Here is a 20,221-nt window from a genome sequence, read left to right on the forward strand (position 1 = left end):
ACTGTGTTTGTTGCTGTTTGGGAGTTTTGACATTATTTCTGAATCATTAATGACTGTGCTATGATCAAGAAATATTTCATGAGCCTTTCTTCATTGTATTACTTGGTTGATTTGACACAGTCAGTGGAGCATATTGTGTTCAGTCATGAGTGATCAATTAAACCAGTTGTCACTATAAGTATACTTGGTTTTTATAAAACCTGCATACAGAAATAGATCATTGTTTATTTTTGTTTGAATTTTATTATTATTTGTGGCATAAGGAGTGAGTAATAATTGGTCACCCAGATAAAGTCATCAGTCAGATAATCTTGATAATGTGATTCATAATTAATAGTTATAATCCAACCAAAAAAAAAAAAGCCTTCTTATTTATTCTTGCCACTAGGTGCTGCTAAGTACACATTAGTGAATTGTTGAAATATTGTTAAGGAATTAAATTACAGCCTGTTTGTAAAAAATAAAAGCTTTAAAAATCCAGACTGAAATTCATGAACAAAACCCAGTGTATGTGAATGAGTTTTCGGGCTCCACTCATGCGCTTAAAAGGACTGTACCTTTGGTTAATGGCACCGATTGAAGTCCTCAGGGCAGTTCACTTGAATTCAAAGGGCACGGTGTTGTCAGATGTTTACTGTGTCTGCAAACAATGCAGGCTGCAGAGGGAGGAGCCGGAAAAGGAGCTAGTTCTTCCACTGCTCCCATGTCAACAATCTAAAAGACAATGGGGCTTACTGTATTTGTCTGAATGTGTAGAAAACACAGCAAGGCCTGTGGCCTGCTGTGTGTGTGTCTCAGTAATTGTGTGAGCTAGAGAGAGTGTAACTTTTCTGTTATGATACATGATAGTCAGAGATATATATTTTCCTGACGAGAGTGTATTAGGACTGTGGCTGATTGAGGGTTCTTGTAGCGTGGTGCAGTAGTCTGTCAGTTTTAGTTATGTTCAGTATTTCAGAAGTAAGGTGTTTTTCTTTTGCATTCATGTTGCTGGGTTTGTTGTAGTTCAGTTTAGGAGCAGTAGTGTTGTATGCAGACCGGGCTGATGGGTTGGAGCGGTAATAGAGTGCGTGTTTGTGTATCCTTAGGAGACCCTGCAGAACAGGCGGCGGAAGCTCTGCGGTCAGCACGAGGACGCCCGGGAGCTGAAGGAGAACCTGGACCGGCGGGAGCGCCTGGTCCTGGACATCCTGGGCGGGTACCTGACCGCGCCCCAGCTGCGCGAGTACCGGCGCTTCGTCCTGGTGAAGCCGGCGCTGATGATTCGACAGCGCCACCTGGACGAACTCATCCGGCAGGGGGAGGAGCAGCTGCACAGGCTGGGCGAAGACCTGCATCCCGAGGGCCAGGCCCAGGTTGCCAGCCCTGCCCCCTGCCCCTCCCCCCCTCCTCCCCGCTCTCCTGCGGTGACCTCCCTCTGACCCCAGCTCAGACTGCTGCTCACAAAGACTGCTGAAGAATATACTTGAACTGACACCTCTTCCCCCTGCTGGACTGCACACACTCCTTGGTCGGACACCTTCTCCCTCCAGCAGAAGGGGAATATGCTTTATATTGAAGGATGATGTCACCCGCTTAGTCATTCTGAAGGACCCTCACACCAGATCCACACACCAATGACTGGTAGCAGACATTGAATGACAATATATTTGTACTTAAGTCTGCTTTTAACTATCAAACATGCCTGCCTTTTTTCACACTTATGAAATGTGCTCACTCTGGCCTTATCCTGAACATGGATTTTTAGATGACTTATAGATCGAGGCCAAGGGGGTGATTGAATGTATAATTAAAGGGAACTGGCATTTGGGTACCTGAAAGATGCATGAAGAGCCTATGGTATTTTTATCAGTGGTGCTATAAATTTAGTGAATGCCCCCTCACCCCACCCCCATTTCTAAAACAACATGATGGGTCTGGCCATTCGTGAAATAAAAAAAATTGGCCGGAAACAAGAGGTAATGTATATCTACATTCAGAGAAGGTAAGAAAGGCCATAGCGTACACAATATGCTTTTATATTTTGCCACATTTGCACACAAATGTTGCATGAGATATATAAGCACTCTACGTGATGCTTTTAGGGTATCGTTACAGCCCAACAACCTGCAGTAGATTTAATATGGCCAAATGACTGCTCTGCAGTATTAAGCACCTACTGATGGTTTTTTATTTTTTCTTGTGCACAGCGTTTGTGGAGACAGTGTTCTATCTGCAATGATAAAAGACTGTGTCCACGTTGTTTTCAGAAAAGCACTGTTTGCTAAATCCTCTCAACACCCTTTTCATTTTTATCAGCACAGATATTAATAGCACTGGACCGAAATGGCACTTGTTCCGGGCGGCTACTCAGTTGTAGGCTCAGCGCCATTGCATTCTGTCATATGAAGACTACATCCTAGAAAAACCACTTAAACTTTGGATATTTGTCATGTACACTAAAACAAAGTTCAGTATAGCTCCCACGTGATCCAAGGACCACAGCAATGATTATTTATATATATTTTATGTAAGTGGCTGTACATATGGTGTGCTAACCTCTCTTCTACAAATTGCTATTATGTAGTTGACTTTTTTATGACAGGATGTTTTTGAACGTACGTGAAATGTCAAGACATGCATTACTTTCAAGAAAGAAGGAAATTAGGATTTTTGTCCACCAAAACAATAATTCCACACATAAGGTCATCGTGGTTATTAATATTCCTGTTAGTCCATAAGTAAGTCGCAGGAAGGATCTGCATGTATGCAGTTACTGCTTATTTCAGATCACACAGGGCAGATGTTATCACAAGACAAATACAGTACTACTGTGAGGAGAGCACATTGTGATAGTTCTGTGGATTTAATCATGTGCCTCTATATTGACCATAGGGCACTTTCCAAATTATTTTGCCAGTGTAATTCATTTTTCATTTTATTTTAAGAGCACCTTCTACATCATATTTAAATATATAAAACACCTGCAAGTGAATATATTCAGCAATAAAGGCAAAAGGTGCCAACAATACATTTATTGCTTTGCGAAGCCATTTTCGAACACCCAGATCTTACTGTTTCTGATCCTTAAAGTAATCAAGGCAGATTGGTTCAAACCTTGTTTTATGGTCGAAGACAGTTGGAAAACAAATATTCATTCTATGAAATAAATCTATTTTTAAAGAGGTGGGCATTCTACCAGGTTTTTATTTGCTCAAAACAGTCGCTCGGGGTGTATTTTAAAATATGCAGACTTATTTCATATTCAACAAGAGCCTGAAAAGCTTACATATAATGCAAAATATATTGATAATCATGCCTGAAAGTATAAATGAATACACATCCATAGGAATGGTGTTCACACTGTCTAGGTAACAAAAAGTGTCTTTTTCCAAAAAAATTTATATCAAGAGCCATATATTTCAATATCAAATTCATTCAGATTTCATGCAAACCTATTTTACATGTTTAATTCCAACGCATGCACGTTTACACAATGCATGTTTGCATTTGCTAATGTTATTATTCTGATTATGATATTATTTTCCCTCTACAAATCTTTTATAACAGCAGCTAGTTTTGTGAATGTAAGCTTTATTGAGTCTTAAACAATGTGCCACAAGGTATACAAACTGAAATGTGTCTTGCGTTTTTTCAGTTTAATTCCTTAAGACAACTTGCTTAAACTGAAATGGAGAATTTTATGAGGGCACCTGAACAAACTGCACTGAACGAAATGCACTGAACAAACTTCCTGGAACAATAGCTACACCTAGTTTCTCCTGCTTGTTCTCTTACCTTATTAGGGGCTGTGCCTTGCAGACAGTGACACACATCTCCCAGGTGTCTGTGGGGCAGATAAGTGGGAATGTCATTGAGCCCCAAGGCCTGTTGTGGGCAGGCCTTAAAGGTCCAGGCAACAGGATTCAACTTGTTACATTCAAAGTTACATTCCCTTAAGTGATAACTGATTGCCTTCTTAATATTTCTCTCTTTCTTAAAATTTAGTTTTTAACCCAGTTATAACCATTAAATTGTAATAAACATTATTAGATTATTGTGACATGTTCAGTAGACAAGGACAGGGTGGGCGTGTATCCTGCGTGTATCCTCATTAACGTTCATATCTGTGAGACGTGTCATATGTAACCATTTCTCATCACTTGCTAGGTTAGAGCCAGATAGAGCAGTAGCCTTACACAAAATGAAAGAAAGCAACATAAACTAGGCTTTAGCATCAGATAATTAAACCTGGAGATCATTCAATGTGAAATAACATTGTAATGCTGAGCTACTCTACACTAACATTAAACTCTTTAGAAGTCTCACACTCTGGACATTACACCCGAATAAAGAAAGTCTTTCATTCCACATATCTAAGCTTGAAAGCTATTCAATTACCACAAGCTAACAATAGGCCTACTTACCGATCCACCGCGCTCTGCAAGTTCCAGGCAAGAACGGGCTCTGCAAATACAAACTGTAAAGATTATTGCAATGCATTGCCCGTGGGCTCCAGAAATTAAACCCATTTCTTGTAGGTCTCTTCATTTTTGTGAAACATCCAGAGAAGGGGGTATGCTTAGGCATTTTTAACTTAGCTTGCCTTACCCGTACAAAAGTGGCAAGCTTTTACATATTGCATTTCTACACATTACATGTAGAAACTAGTTCACTAGCTTTTTGTAATGCAACTAACACCCAGTTAACCCCGCCCACTGAAAACCTGGCGTTTAGCCAAGGGGGAAAGCAATCTAATTTCGCCACCGGCTTTTATATGTTTATTTTTGCAAGAATCATTTAAAAATATTTCTTGGCCATATTAAAACAACAATCAGCAAATAATAAACAGATTTCAGTTTTCAGAACCTTTAAAAACCAGAAAGGAGCACCAAAGCCAGAGGATTTCAGCACTGCTGGATCATGCAAGGGTCTGAAACACTAGCCTGCGTCCACACCAGATATATATGGTATATATAAACATATATAACAAGTGGGGAAACTAATTCTATTTAAGTATTATAAATTAAATTAAATGTTAAAGTAAAATTATTTTAATTAAGCATTGGCTGTTATGAAAACCAATAAAAATAGGGGTTCGGCATGTTTGTTTTATGTTACAAAAATTAAGAATATCGTTTGTCCTTCAGTGGCCACAGCAGCTTAGATAATGCATGACATTGAAGTACTGGATCAGTGCTGTTGAAATTTCAGCCAGCTCAAAGTACAAAGCTGCTGATAAGAGTTTAGTTTAGTTTACATTTTACAGGCATTTAGCAGACGCTCTTATCCAGAGCGACTTACATTGTATTCAATTATACAGCTGAATATATACTGGAGCAATGCAGGATAAGTACCTTGCTCAAGGGTACAACGGCAGTGTCCTACCGGGGAATCGAACCTGTGACCTTTAGGTTACAAGATCAACTCCCTAGCCATTATACTACACTGCTGTTTTTTTTTGAAGACCAGTTGAGTTTGGTGACCATTGCATAATACACTGAAAAGCACCTAAAAGTATGCAAAACTAGACTAACCTACAGGAATAAATATGGGAATAAGCCACATAGTCAGCAAAAACAAAGTTATGTGCTTAAAATAAATTGGAGTTTAACAGGCAGGCTCCAACCTTGAGACATGTGTCTTAGTATCATAGTATGAAATCAATCTTGATTGGCCTGTCCAGAATTTTCTTTATGGAAACTGACTGATATGCACATCTGGTGACAAAGGTCAATTGTTAGAAGCAAGTCAAAAACTCCTGTATGGTTACAACCATATACCCTGATGTACATAAACGGGAACTCATTTAAACACTTTTACACATCTTATTTACCATAACAACAACACATGAACTCAGCCTGAAATGGTGGCTACCCACAGAGGGAAGCCATTTGTTATTTTTGTACAGCACAGCAGTACAAAGCAGTACAGGAATTAGCACCCCTCAATCACCCCTAGACCTATATATTCAAACACAGAAATACAATAAGCTACATGCGTACAGTATCATTTCAATCTAGCTGGAGATGGGTGCTCCACCATTTCAAACAATGTGAAATAGCACTGTAATGATAATATGTGCGTTTAGGAGCCGTTCATTATCCTAGTAAAGCAGTTTGCTATTAAAAAAATCAAATGGAACAGAGACAGTAAAAGTAATTACATGCTTTTATTCACAAAGAGACTATTTATATAAATATACTATATATATTTGACATACTGAAGTGCTGTGTATTGCAGAAAAGGTAGTTACCCAATGGTTCTCATCCAAACCTTCTATACCTGATAAGGACAAGTACAGACATAAAAGTAAGTTCCTCCGGAAACATGGCCCATGCAGATAACAAAGGAAAAATACGAAGAGCATGGGGAATAAGGAACAAAGTGTTGAATCAACTGAAAACACAAACACACCCACAAACCCACTATTCCCACTTTTCTAACCCTTCAGCGTGCAACACAAATGATATTTTTACTCTGACCAGACTAATTGAGTTTGATACGGCATAGTCCATGCAGAAACAACAGAGCTTTGGTGGTTACTGTAGACCACAGACTTGGCACCATTTCCCAATTTCAAATTTCAGCACAGATTCGGTTGCCAGACTTCACTAGGACAGTGTTCACTTTCAGACACTATCAGGTTAGCTGCAGGGAAGGCTTAAAGACAAAGCTAAACACATCAATGTGCAAGTCAAATTACTGTTGCTATTGAAGCAAACTGAGCTCATGTTTAGCACAAATACATTTGAAAGAAATACAATCTCAGAAACTCCATATTCAATGGGAGGGAATGCACTAATACATTCCAACTGTAGGCCCAAAATAAAGCTGTAACAGTACTATTCCTGAATAAATTGAGGCAGACAAACAGTTGACTATTGGACAAGTTTTGTAGCCGCTTATATTCTCTTCCATGCAACGCATCATCTTAAAACTTACCGAAGCCATCAAAATGAAAACAAATGCTGTTCATACCTCACTGCAGACTGAAAAGCAGAATGACTGCATTGTCCTGAACAAACACAAATTCATTAACCCTGGAAATTGTGTTACAAGTGAATTTGTCCAACATATCCTTAGTGGTTTCCCATAGGGTAAGCAGCAGAGGATAACTTACGGTTAGGATAGGTTCCAGATATAACGTGAGTGGATCATTTAAACTCAAACTTCATACAAATGGAAAACTTTGAATAAAAACACACTGAATTAGCTTGGAATTGAATTAAAAGAACTTATTGGTAGGAGCGATTGGACCGATAACACCTGGGTGGAACTGAACCAAATAAATAAATGTGTAAACTTCCATTTTCCTCATGCAGCTAGTTAATAATGTTAATTTTTGTTCTGAGAGGGGCTTTGGACAGCATGTTTCTGTACAAAAAAATAGTTTAACCTTGTTACTGTTTTCAGAACAACTCAAAATATGCCTTCAGCTAGCATATACTTCAGAAAAGGAGAAAATAATATGGAAATGTCTATTATCAGTAAATCTCCTTTCCATTCGCTGAAAAAAACCTTGCTTGACGGGAGACTACATTCCCTGCGGCAAACATGAACAGGAACCCCAAGTTTCTAAAATGAAGGTGAGCTCTGGTGTAGTGGCATACACACATTCTACACATACTGATCGTAAGTCACAAATACATTGTTTTTACAAAATGGTTCACAGCATTTTCATCGCTCATTTTGGTCTTCTATTTAACCCTGCAGCCATCACTTCAGCCCCGGTGGTATTCAGTCACAATCATCCCAGGAACGAGGCCGCAGTGCTACTGCCCCAGGCTCACAGAAAGGCCTCGGGGTGACTCGAAACCTTCAGCAGGGACTTGTGCTTGAGAAACGCCGCAATTGAAGAATGCCTTTTCACTTTGGGGGACATTGTGCCTGGTCGCGTCATCAGTTTCTCCACAGACGCTGGCTGATTAGAGATATAGCCCCCAGTTATGTTCGCAGGGGCCCCAAGCAGGTGTAGGAGGTCCCTAGGGCCACCTTTGCCAATGTATTGCCATGGCTTTTTACCACTGGTGTCCCTTATGGCCACATTTGCTTTGAACTTGTGCACCAGGAGGCGGATGAGCTTCTTGTGGCCGTGCATAGCTGCCAGGTGTAGGGGCGTGTATCCACAGGTGGTTTTAGCATCAATATCCAGGTTCATTCCCATTTTACTGACCCCATAGCAGAGCGTGTTGAGCACCCGATGGTCCCCGTGCTTGGCAATCCAGTGCAGCACTGTGTATCCAGAGATGAAGTCCCTCTTGTTCAGGAGACCGGGCTCATCTCGAAACAGAGAGTATATGTCCGTCCATGTACCTGCAGCTGCCTTCACCATCCAGTCGTGTTCTTTGGGATCAAGTGGTACCATCGAGTTCCGGTGGAAACCGGAGCCATCACTGACAGGATGGATTCTGCCACTGCCACTGCCTTGAGAGGAAACGTCCCCGTAGCTGTGCGTTCGGGGGGGTGTGGAGTAATTGAAGCTCAGAGAAGATGACAGCAGGTGAAGACGGTTGATCCGCGCCGAGACTCCGTCCTCAAAGAAAGGCTGGTCCAGGTCCGCCCCTAGACTGCGGCACAAGCGGCTCCGAAGCTGGCTGCGGGTTCTCCGTGCACTGGGGCGCACGGTAACCGGGCTTGTGGATCCTGAACCAGCTCCGGTTACCCCGGGTTCCTGGTCATCAAGATTACCCATTGAGTGGTGCAAGGGGCCCACTTTCCCCTCTGAACTGCGCAGCATTTCGAACAGCCTGGCCTCTTGAGCACGCGCCAACATCTCTCGCACTTTGCCCTCTTGCTCGCCAGCCAGTTCTTTGTAATTAAGGCTGTCGTCGCTGGACCACCCCCCTTTAGACACGATCTCAGGCCATGCACTGTCATCGTAAGGGGGCAGGAGAAGGTCACCGTGGCTGGTGGATAGCCTGGCATGGTGATGTTCTGCAAAACTTCCAGGGGCATGGCTCCGGGCATTATCAAGGGGTAGGCTGTGGCGCACAGACTGCGGACCGAATAGTGCCTCCTCGCCACTGTTTTCCCTAAAGTGGGGTCTGAGTCTATCATTCAACCTTGGTAGGCTCCCGTTGCTGTGGGCTGTTAACTGGTAATCAGGCAGATTATTTGCAGATTCTGAACAATCCAACAGACAAGGAGTGGAACTTGAAATTCGAGGATTACTTGCCAACAGGTTATGCAATGGCTGCGAGGCACCAACTGACTCCAAGCTACTGTTCAAGCTGTCATCTCTAAGTCGGCTTTGGACATTATTCCATGTAACATTTTCAGGAACAATAATTTTGATCTCATTGTATTCACAATCTAATGATGATGGCTTACTTTTCCCATAACTCTCTTTGGACTGTCCCTGATCAGCAATGCAAATATTCTCCTGAACAGCACCTGTCAGATCAGGTGATTGTGACGAAGGAAAAACAGCTCCGCCAGAAACTCTGCCAGTCTGTACTTGTTGACATGTCTCACCGCTCTCATTTGATTGCAAATGCAACTCGGATGGTTTCAAAGTACAAGGCCGGTTATCTATATCTTTGACGGTTGGAGGTGGCGAATGCTCCGCCGTATGTAAAGGTAAAATACTGGTAGTTGTTTCGATATTAACTGTCTCTGTATTGCTGTTTACAATTCCAGCGGCCAACAATATTTTGTCAGGGTTCTTCTGGAGCGTGCTATCATAGCCAACATGGGACGGCTTCTTACCTTTAACTTTAAAATCTGTTTGACTATTAGTTTGACCTTTCTCCTGGATTCCGCTCGAGTCGTCCTTCAAAAAAGGTTCTTTTGCATTTGCGGTTTTTTCATAAGGTGTCTTTGGTGAGGTGGTATCGCCGACGTATCGAACCAGATGCGTATATTTTTTCCTGAGCAGGACAAAAGACACACCTTCCTCTCGTTTTACCACCGCCACCGAATTCACGAACCTCTTAAACAATTCTCTGTTCTCCGTCCTGTTTTCATCTTCCCGAAGGAACCGTTTGAAGTAATCTAACAGATCCGAATTTTTTACTCTTCCGTTTTTGCTGCAAATAAATTTCAGTACTGCCTCTTGAGTAAGTTCGGTGGCCATGCCTATCCACTTAATTTTTTGTTCAGACTTCTGTTCCAGCGTTCTGTCTATCTGTAGACAGTTTCAGTGCTCGGGAGACTCCTCCCCAATGATACTAACTCCACCTGCAGTTGCATACCTGCGTTGAACTGGTTGCGTTAATTTAACCCGGGCATCAAAAAACTCTCTGCACAGTAATAAAGTTCGTAGCCTATGTGAAGTTATTGCGTCCGACGTAAATTCCAAGAACACTGTACGTATTTAGGGTTGATTTTTTTTCAGCTGACAGTAGCCTGCAACACATTTTACATGTAGTCATCTACATTTCGGTTTAATCCGGGACCTGCCATAGTTTAGCACGACCATTGTAGTATTCTTTTTTAACGTATAATGTGTTACCACACAGCCTCTCAGCAAGTGCACTGAATTGTACAGCGTCACAAAATATTTTAGCCGGTGAATTATGGGATATGAAGTCCAGATCTTGAGATGCTCTAGTAGGTTAGACAGATTCCAGACTACAACTCCCATTAACCCCATTTTGGAATGCAACCCCCTGCGCAGCATTCCATTTCGGCAATTTTTCACGGAGACCTCCAGAACAGCCTAAGTACGCACTTATGTTGTCACCACTATACACAAATAGCGTGTATTATTACCACAAGGAAAAAACTGGGTTATACTAATTAGTCATGGCTTTATTGTTCTTTCTTGGAACATCAATTTTAAACTAAATTTTTTTGTTTTTCTTTGAATGATATCAATGGCACATTTAATAAGATGAACCACAGGTGCATATCCTAAGCATATTCAACAATTTTAGTGTTTTAGATTTCAGCTCTAGTAACTATTATGGTATCAGCACTTAGCTCTTAACTTATAAATGTTTTACAGTACCCGATAAATGCAGGCCTATAATATAATCAAACATGACATTTTGTGGTTAATACCTTCTGCCTTTTCCAGGTTGTGGTGAAAATATAAACTCTTAATCTGTAATTTACTTAAAAATAAGCACATCTTACATCCTGAGTTGAAAGGAAAGCAGGATGTTTACCTCCTAGAAATTTCCATCTTCTCAGTACTTACAAAAACCTGATCTTGATGGCTGGTAACTGAAATCTACTTTCTACGTCAAAACACAATACAGCAGACAAATGGAAATCAGATGATTTCTTTTTATTGGTGCCACAGGGTGTCCAGCAGTACAGATGCAGTTATCAATCCCAGGCATAAGAAAGAGCTTTTTGCATTAACAGTGAGCTTGCAATGAATGAACAGCAAAATAAATGTGAATGAATTAAGCTTTTTTTTTGGTATATTCATTTTTTTGTTCTGCAGTTATGTTTTTAGAAAGATTCACAAATTGAATCTGCACTATGACTGCCCAAGTTTAATCAGATGAAATACTATTGTTTCTTTGTATAAATGACATTTAATGCTTTTTCTTTAATTGTGATAGGAATATTTTGTCTGTATTAATGATAAAACAGCTTATGGAAGTGCAGGGGAATGCTGTGAAATAAATCAAACCTAAATGGTGATATAGCCTACTCTACCGACATTTCAGAATTTATTCCACACCACTTACGGTTTTTAACTGGGCAGTTAAACACAAATTCTACACTTTGACAAAACACATTCTCAGTTTTACTCTTTCAAGCATGTCCTGTGATTAACTTGAAACAACACCAACACAACATGCAGTGAGAGACTTTGGCAAGAGGAAAGAAAAATCTCATTTCAAGCGATGAAACTTCTAGAACATTTTCATGGTGAAAATAAACGAGGCGAGAAATGCAATGAGCACTTAAGCCAGACAACTGTAAATGGGAAAAAAAATCACAGGGGAAAAAAGTAGTTCTACTTTTTTTTTTAGGGGAAATTTTAGATTATATGCTTTTTTTGTCGTTTTTTTTAACATTTTCTATTTGTGCTCAAAAATGGTTATGAATCAGCAGCTTATTTTTTGTATTTTTGGTTCAATCCATCCTGGAGATAACGCACTGGACTGCGGCTCGGTTTTCATCCTGTGGCAGGGACGAGAGGGTAACAGAAGGCCTTTTTCCTTTCTCTTCTAGGTGACGGGGACGGGCTGCAGGGGGGGGCAGGGCGAGCTGCTGCCTTCCTGCCGGGCCAGCGAGACGCTGCATGCCTGGCCCTGCCCCTCCCCCCCCTCCTGAACGCTGTCTTCGTTGTAGAGGCGCTTGATCCCGTCGTAGAACTCGTCCACCTCCATCTCCTCCACCTTGCGCTTGGCGCTGGCCTTGCAGTGCAGGTGGAGCAGGTGGCGGTGGGCGTGGCTCGAGGGGTGGGCGAGCAGGGCGGGGGCGGGGCTCCGGGGGCTGGCCCTGTCCCCAGCAGGCTGGCCTGGTGGATGGACAGGGTACTCCTGCGGGGCCACGCCTCCCCACTCGCACGACGCCAGGCTGTGGCAGAGGGGCTGGTAGATGTACACAGTGTTGGGAGGCAGGGAAGCCTGGTGTGTGGACAGGCAACGTGCCACCAGCTCTCGACAGCTGATGAGCTGTGAGCTATCAATCTGGGGGGGGGGGGGGGGGTAAAGAAAAAAAAAAAACAAGAGCTTGGTTACCTTCACTGCTAACGGTTTGAACAATGATTATATTAGCATTTAAAAGCTATATAAACCAGACGTCACAATACTGCAATAAATATATCAGTAACAATTCAATAAGGCAAAGAGAATTAACAGAGTACAACAATATAATAAGACTAACTGTCCAGAAAGACATGTTTCAGTTTAAACCCCAAAGCACCGGTCCTGTTCACGACTCCTGGCAAGACTGAGATAACACGTGAACATATATTAAGGCACTATTTAACTACATTTTGATTCGATTCTTCTGGCCTTGATCACCATTAACTTTTTCTCTATTTGTTGAATAAATCAGTAGTAGATTAACTGGGATGCTTCAAACCCATTAATACACATAAGAATTAAATATTTTTCGGAATCCAATGCTAGCTATGGACTACTGCCAACTCCCTGTCCTTGACCATGTTAATTGGCCAGCCATTTGAAGCAATCCAGACCGCAATCGAGCTGCTAAGTGCTTTTTGCGATGCGCTCATCACTGTTGAACTGAGGCCTAGAGTCATTTGTTTAACGTTACATGGCGTCAGTCTAGCGAAGTCAGATGGGTTGTTGGAAGTTTGCCCAACACAGGTCCCCCTATCAAACTTACAACGAAAATGTCTATGTAAATTCCCCTTAGGGAGTTGGTATACCTCCATCTTTGGACAGCAACCAATGCAATGCTAGCAAAATGAATCACTCGGATGTTGATTTTCTGCTACTATGGTTTTCCCTGGAAAACAGCGACTGAATTACATATATAAAAAGGCTACAATTCTACATTAAAAAGACTGATCAATTCTTACAATTCGGTACAGCCTTAGTCTCTTGTAGAGACAAGAAGGTACCAAGTAAATAAAAGAAGTCTAATGTCGTCAATTAAATCAATCATCTCTCTCCTCCCCTTGTTTCAGTCTTGCGCATCAAGGAATCAAGGAAAGGAAGTGACTTAAGGAAACAAGGAAAATATTTACACAACTGCAGTCTTTGCTCTTCAGAAATATCTGTCTAGGCTGACGGTCGGTCAACAGAAAGGGGTTTCATGGTAAAACGGCAGAGTTGGAAACTGGTTCCTGCATGCGAATGACAGGCCAGGTACCTGCGCTTTCTTGAGCAGGTTGATGGTGAGAGCCAGCCAGTCAGGACAGCACTTCTCCAGCTCCAGCGTGATGAGGGCCAGGGCCAGCATGGAGCCCTTGATGTGCAGCAGCGAGCTGTGGGCCAGGCAGTGGTGCAGCTGCTGGGTGAGCAGGGCCATGTGCTGGGACGGGTTCACGCCCTGCAGGCCGGCCAGGAACTGCGACTTGCACAACAGCACCATCGCGTGGAACTGCGGCGGGGCGGGGAACGAAAGGGGGAAAGGCTGCTTCGTCAGCTTTCATTCTTTAAAAGAACGCACAACACCCTACACGTTTCCTCCCAGAGGCACACGGAGAAATGCCATTCAGTTTACATCAGTAAATGCTGCGGAATAGTTTTTTTTTTTTTTTTTTCAAAGGTCAGTTTGTTTAGCTCATATCAATAATGGTACAAATTTGTGTTTCCAAAAAAAAAGAAGTCTCCACAATGGTGATACTCACGATCTGAAGGAACTCCAGCGGTGTTGCAGTGTGCAGGTCCCAGTTCAGCTTATCCAGAACGATCCTCTCCATCCGCAGGATTTCCGATGGAGAGCAGCCGCAGCTGCTGGTCCTGGCGAGCTCTCGCAGGGCCGGGACACGCTGCAGACAGACAGGGCTCGGGTCAGGCCCCGCCTCCCCCACTCAGCTGTCCGAAACAGGGCTACTCCCTCTTCCAACCTCTACCACACTTAGCCCTTTCACACGTGAAGCCTGTCAGCTGTGCTTAGTCACTCCCCATTTCAGTGGTTTTGAAAGCTAGAGATACTGCAGGTGTGAGCCATCGTGTCTGTCTCAACATTGACCTGATACAGATTCACAGCCAAAACTATTTGGGCTTTGAGCCTTTTCTCCCAAGATGGCTGAAATGTCCACTGACAGTGGAGATATTAATGCAGCTTTGAGTCTGACTTCACACTGATACACCCAGAGTTAACACTTAAAAGGTAAAGCATTCTTTCAGTGGAGAAAGTACATTGTTCTGAATCACTGAAAAATGAGAAAGAATCTACTGTAACTTGCCATTACAAATACATGGACTTACAAATTTGATAAATGTAAAGAGACAAGCTTTTGTGGTGTTGTCATGTTGTGGAGAGGTTTTGGTGGGGGCTTGGGAGTACCTCTATTCTAAAGAAGATACTAGACTGGCTAGTTTACTCTGACAGTGCCCTGCTGCTTGTGACTCTCAGTGCTGAACAGGAATCATGTAGTTCCACTTTTTATGTTCCCTTCCTAGGAGCGTTTCTCCAAGCCAATACACAATCCAAGGTGACAAGCTTACTTGTGTGTACATGGGCCAATTCTGAACTAAAATCATTGCAAACTTGTGACAAAATACAAGGGCAATTATGAGCTAGCTTGGGGCTAAAATTATAATGCTGGCATAAGGCTAGGAAATGCAAGGCTGGCTAGCCATGTCACACTTTCAATTACCACAAGGAGTCAGTGCAAATTGCCATTCCACTGGTCAAACAGGAAAAGGGGAAAACAGGTTGGACAGGATTAAAACCCAATCATTTTTGTACAGCATCTTTTGTAAAACTCTGTATTGACATTGGCTGCTGGCTTTCATGCACACCCTAGTAGAGTTTCATACATACTTGGTGATGCAGGAATGTTGTGAGCCAGGTCTGGCACTGCCACTAAAAGCAGCTGCAAGATGTGGCTTTTTTTTGTTTGTTTGTTTTTGGCTTTTTTCTGTAAAATTCTGATCGAATGAAAGTTTCAAGGAGCAATCTAATTAACGTGTGTGTGATAAAGTAATGCTTCCCCCCTAAACAATCACATTAAATATAAGTTTCTACATCAGAAAGCAAGACCCTCAATGTGTAATCACTCTTCCTCTGCATCCCCTGGTCTACAGTAAAGCATTTCTGGTGTGTTCACCTCGTCTTCCTCGCTGGTCTTGGCGGCCAGGAAGAAGCAGGTGATGGCGATGCAGCGCAAGTACTTTGGACGGGCCTGCGGACAGAGGGAAGGAGAAAAGCGCAGTGTCATTACCCTCTCTGTTCAGTCCCCAAAACTGCATGAATAGCTGCCCACTGAATTCCCTTGCACTGTGGGCCCACTCATCTCTGGCTAAGCAAATTCAATTGAAGAAGAAGATAAATTTATCCGAGATACAGGAAGAGCCATCTATAAGCGTGTAACCAAATCTTAATCGCTTCCTGTGTGTACTTCCTGAAAAATCAGCTTTTGGTATAAAGAAAAAATATCCCCAACAGAACAAGGCGCAATATTACTCTAAACAGAACTCTGTCCCTTCTGTACCTTTTGGTGCCTTTTTTTTTTACAGCACAGCCCCTTTAAGACTCCAGAGACCAGTTAAAAACATAATATTTTAAAATGGGTACCAGGCATTTACATGCATGACTGAGCTTTGTGAATCCAGTCTTGTAAGCCTGAAACTCAACCCCCTAGCGCACCCCAGCCAGTCCACGATGCAAAACCATCTCAGAGTCAGCCACGGAGTTTCAGAAGTCTGAAGAGAACTACAAAAGTCTAATAAAAAGCAGACTTTTTCACAGTTAGCCATTTGATCACATAAGACACCAAAAATAATGTTAAAACCATTCTTGCACACATGCCAATGTGTAGCAGATACATGCCAATGCGTTTAATGGTCCAGAAACTTTAAGATAACAGCACTGGCCTTACTAAAATGGGTTTACATCTTAATCTGGTAAAAGAGTTCTTTACTTGTGCTTTTACATACAATACAGCTCATATCTCTTTCTACCAAGGCTTTTAATTTAAGAAAGTACTTTGTTGAACTGAAAGTTTTCAGAGCACATTATTTTTTTCTTCATACTAAAAATAACAAACCTTCACAGAACTCTGTCCAAGAAAAGTCTCAAAGAAATCAAACAAATTAAAAGTATCTATTAATCCCTGAAGGGAAACTCAGTTTGTCAGCGGTACATTTCATAAGACAAACAATAAAGCATGCAGCTATAGACACAAGCAAAACTCAAGACACAAACAAATACATTCAGTGCACATTTCATTTTAGAAAATCATACCAAATGTAATTAAAATCCAGAGGGTGTCTGTATGTTTGCTCAGCGTGGTAGAACTGTACATACAATCCCCTGACCCTCTGACATTAAAAATAATTTTGAGAACATGATACTTAAAAGAATTTTAATTCCATGACCATGACACCGCTTCTCTCTTCCTCATACACAGAACCAAGTCACAAAACATTTCTTAAATGTTGGTGGTTATTTTACTCAGAAATCTTTCAGACTTGGCAAGCATCGAGTCTGCTTTGACAACGCATCATAAAATACACGAAAATTTCCACATTATTTACCCACCAGCCTGGAGTAATATAGCAATAAAGAATGCTTATCTGAACAGCAGTGGCAAAAATATGCATCAATGACATACAAGTCAACATATAATACCAGCTCATAGACAAGAGGCTAAGACCAATATATAAGGCAAGAGATTACCTACATGACACAATGGACCACAACCAAACCTGTTAGCATCCACACACACAGACACAGACGCACGCACGCATACGCACACACACGCAGGCACGCACGCACGCACACACACACACACACAGAGCATGCACACACACACACACACACACAGCACGCATACACACGTACGCACACACACACACACACACACACAGCACGCATACACACGTACGCACACACACACACACAGCTCTTTCTCAGATTTGCACACGCTGAGCAATCGTGAAGGAACAGGCCCCTACCTTCACGATGGCTAAAAACCTGTCCAAAATGCTGATGGCCAGGGAGAGGGTCTCTGGATAAAGCCTGAGGCTGCTGTGCATATCGGAGAGCCACCGGACCGCCTCATCACGCTGAGCAGGAGAGATGTCTGTATCCTAGGGGTGTGTGACACAGGAAGGAGAGCGTGAAGGGGAGGAGGGACAGTCCTTGAATGACATGCAGTGTGTACTCCCATCCCCAGCACTCTCTACACTCAGTCAACCTGCACACACTAAGGAAGCAAATGTACATGACAAACTACGATGCTTTCAAACCAACTAAACTACTAATAACTATAATGGATCTGACAATTCATACTTAACCAACTGACAAATCAATAAAAAATGTGGATTCACAGGTTAGTAAACAAATAAAAAGACTTCTTTTACACCATGAAACTGATGTTATAACCACCCTTAATATATATATATATATATGTATGCGTTTGTGTGTCCACATATTTGGGTCAGTTACAAGCTAAACTGCCTTTGCAATTTGGGTGAAAAGTCACCCTTATTATGAATTAGTGTATGAGGAGTACACTGAATTTGCCTATGGGGAGTAACCATGTGAATTAAATTGCAACCCATTAATAAGCTACAGAATATTGTCATTTGTGTGGCTGTCTGTCTGTATTGGTTGAGTTGGTGGTTTTTCTATCCCATGATAATCACCTGTGTGGATGGGTTTTTTGGCACGTAGACCTTCCACATCTTAGCTTCCCTAGAGGCTGCCTTTTCCAGAAGAAAAGACAACCTCTGGCTCTCCAAGGGTTCTGCAAATTTCATCACAACCCCTGGATGTGCCTACCTCCCCACTGGATACAGCTACCTGCGCAAGAAACAACAAAAGAAAACTGGGTCAGCACAAGAATGTAAAACAGACATTACAGTGCATCTCAAGTGGCTAATAAAATAATGCTAATTAAAATTTTGCAGTTGCTACATCTACAACATCTAAACCCTTGTACTCCGTTGTATTTAACAATCCAATTTGACTTTCAATTTCATTTTCATCTACGAAATCCCCTAGAATTACAGGCAATTACTCGATCAGGAAATACACCGATCATAGGCACAACTCTGAATAAACAAACCACCGATCAATCTTCGAGTGCTAAAGCCCAAGGGGGGCGATGTGATTTCACACTGGGTTGAGTAAGAACAGACAATACACTGAAACTTGCGATCGTTATTTCATTATGTTAACACGTTCATTGAAATTCTGGATTTAGTTAGGTTATTGCCAAGTAGCCAACCACCACAAACCTTATACATTTCAAATACAACATGTTTCTTGTAAGCAAGCCATGTAGCTAGCTAACATTAACTAATCAAGATAGGTACTGTTGTGTTATCGAGCTAGTTAGCTAGCTAACGTTAATATAAAAAGAGACACCAAGTAGCCATCGTTTGACAGTTCACTTCACGTTGTGTTTTGACCAAACCATGTTCATTTACACAGAGGTCGTTGGCAAAACACAGCAACAAAATACTCCTTAATAGACAGATAGTTAGTCAAACGCAGCTAATTTAACATTCACTGATAGAATAGACCCCTTCGGCTAACTTCGGCTAGTTGCTTGGCACGGAAGACTGGCTCTAGACTATGGCACCAACATTAGCTAGCTAGCCAGAATTCAGAAAAAGGAAAGACAGATCAACCCAACTAGCTAACGTTAGCTGAGATACATAGATAACTACCATTGATTATGAATATAATTAGGATAGCGGCTAACAGAATAGTCGGAATGTTCTCGCTAGCAAATAAGCTAACGTTACAACAGTAGCTAGCTAGACTAGAGTATCACTGGCACTACCAGTTAGCACAAATTTCTGCTAACGTTATCGATAGCTAGTTAGATACAGGCTGTGTTAGGTCTAGGCAGGTAGCTAGCCATTATTTTGACGAACAAACTGCAGTGCAGTTAGCTAACGTTAGCTAAATAAAAATGTTAATTTCCTCACCTCCCCTGCAAAGCTGTGAGGGTCACAGTTTGACTTGGCGATCATCCGGTCCATTAAACTGAAGTGAAATTAAAAGGCAAATCTGCTTATGATCTTTTTAATCGTCCATCTTGATTTACGTGTTGTTTTTATCTGGGGGAAGAAAAAAGAAGGGGATCCTTCCAAACTGATATTAAAAATAAAACGAACGGAATATAGACAACACGTCTACTTCCGAGGAGGAGACAGAAAAGGAAGGACACAGGTCCGCCCACATTCTAAACTGCGCAGTCCGTATCAAAATATTCATGCGTTTTCACGTAAATACCGTTGCTTGTTCTGAAAATGTAAAAGATATGCATTTATGAATATGTTTATTTTTTTATCAACAACAATCGTACTATATAGCAGTACATTGTATACGAAATATGTATCGCTATATTTTGTTTTTGGGACTAGTTTCTCTGGCGAAGGGACACCTTAATAGCTGTTCTGTAATTCTTTTCTCCTTCCTCGCAGGAAACAAGGCAAGGGAGGTGACTTACGTACAGCAACAGTACTCTCACGCATCTAATGCAACTGCTATAATGATTTAATTTGAACATTACTTTGAAAATATATCTTATACATATTGTATTGCCTGGCTGATTTTGTAATGTAAACGCATACGATTAATGGAAAAAGAATGGTAAATATACGCAGACTCATCACTGTGAAGACTGTCTAACAGCCTCCTTTGTGAACACCATGACAATTAGATGGCTTGG

At 41.7% G+C, this 20,221-nt stretch overlaps 2 protein-coding genes across 10 annotated transcripts in view; one reads left to right on the forward strand and one right to left on the reverse strand.

Moving 5' to 3' along the window:
• Positions 1-3,167, forward strand: part of shroom3 (shroom family member 3) — a 44,537-nt gene extending 41,370 nt beyond the window's left edge. For all 9 annotated transcript variants that reach the window (XM_035391947.1, XM_035391949.1, XM_035391950.1 and 6 more), the window contains one exon: positions 1,089-3,167. In XM_035391947.1, the coding sequence (XP_035247838.1) occupies positions 1,089-1,421 (333 nt within the window). In that variant the 3' untranslated portion in view covers positions 1,422-3,167. The remainder of the gene's footprint in view (positions 1-1,088) is intronic.
• An 8,030-nt stretch (positions 3,168-11,197) lies between these two features.
• ccni (cyclin I) lies at positions 11,198-19,700 on the reverse strand. Its single transcript, XM_035391516.1, has 7 exons — positions 19,476-19,700; positions 18,183-18,339; positions 17,490-17,624; positions 15,641-15,715; positions 14,213-14,353; positions 13,732-13,962; positions 11,198-12,578 (listed from the first exon to the last, which is right to left on the reverse strand). Exons 2-7 carry the CDS (start codon positions 18,294-18,296, stop codon positions 12,114-12,116), a joined length of 1,161 nt encoding a protein of 386 aa, XP_035247407.1. The 5' UTR covers positions 18,297-18,339; positions 19,476-19,700; the 3' UTR covers positions 11,198-12,113.
• Between the last annotated feature and the right edge of the window lie 521 nt (positions 19,701-20,221).

This window comes from Anguilla anguilla, chromosome 14, assembly GCF_013347855.1.
Source record: "Anguilla anguilla isolate fAngAng1 chromosome 14, fAngAng1.pri, whole genome shotgun sequence".
Taxonomy (NCBI): Eukaryota; Metazoa; Chordata; class Actinopteri; order Anguilliformes; family Anguillidae; genus Anguilla; species Anguilla anguilla.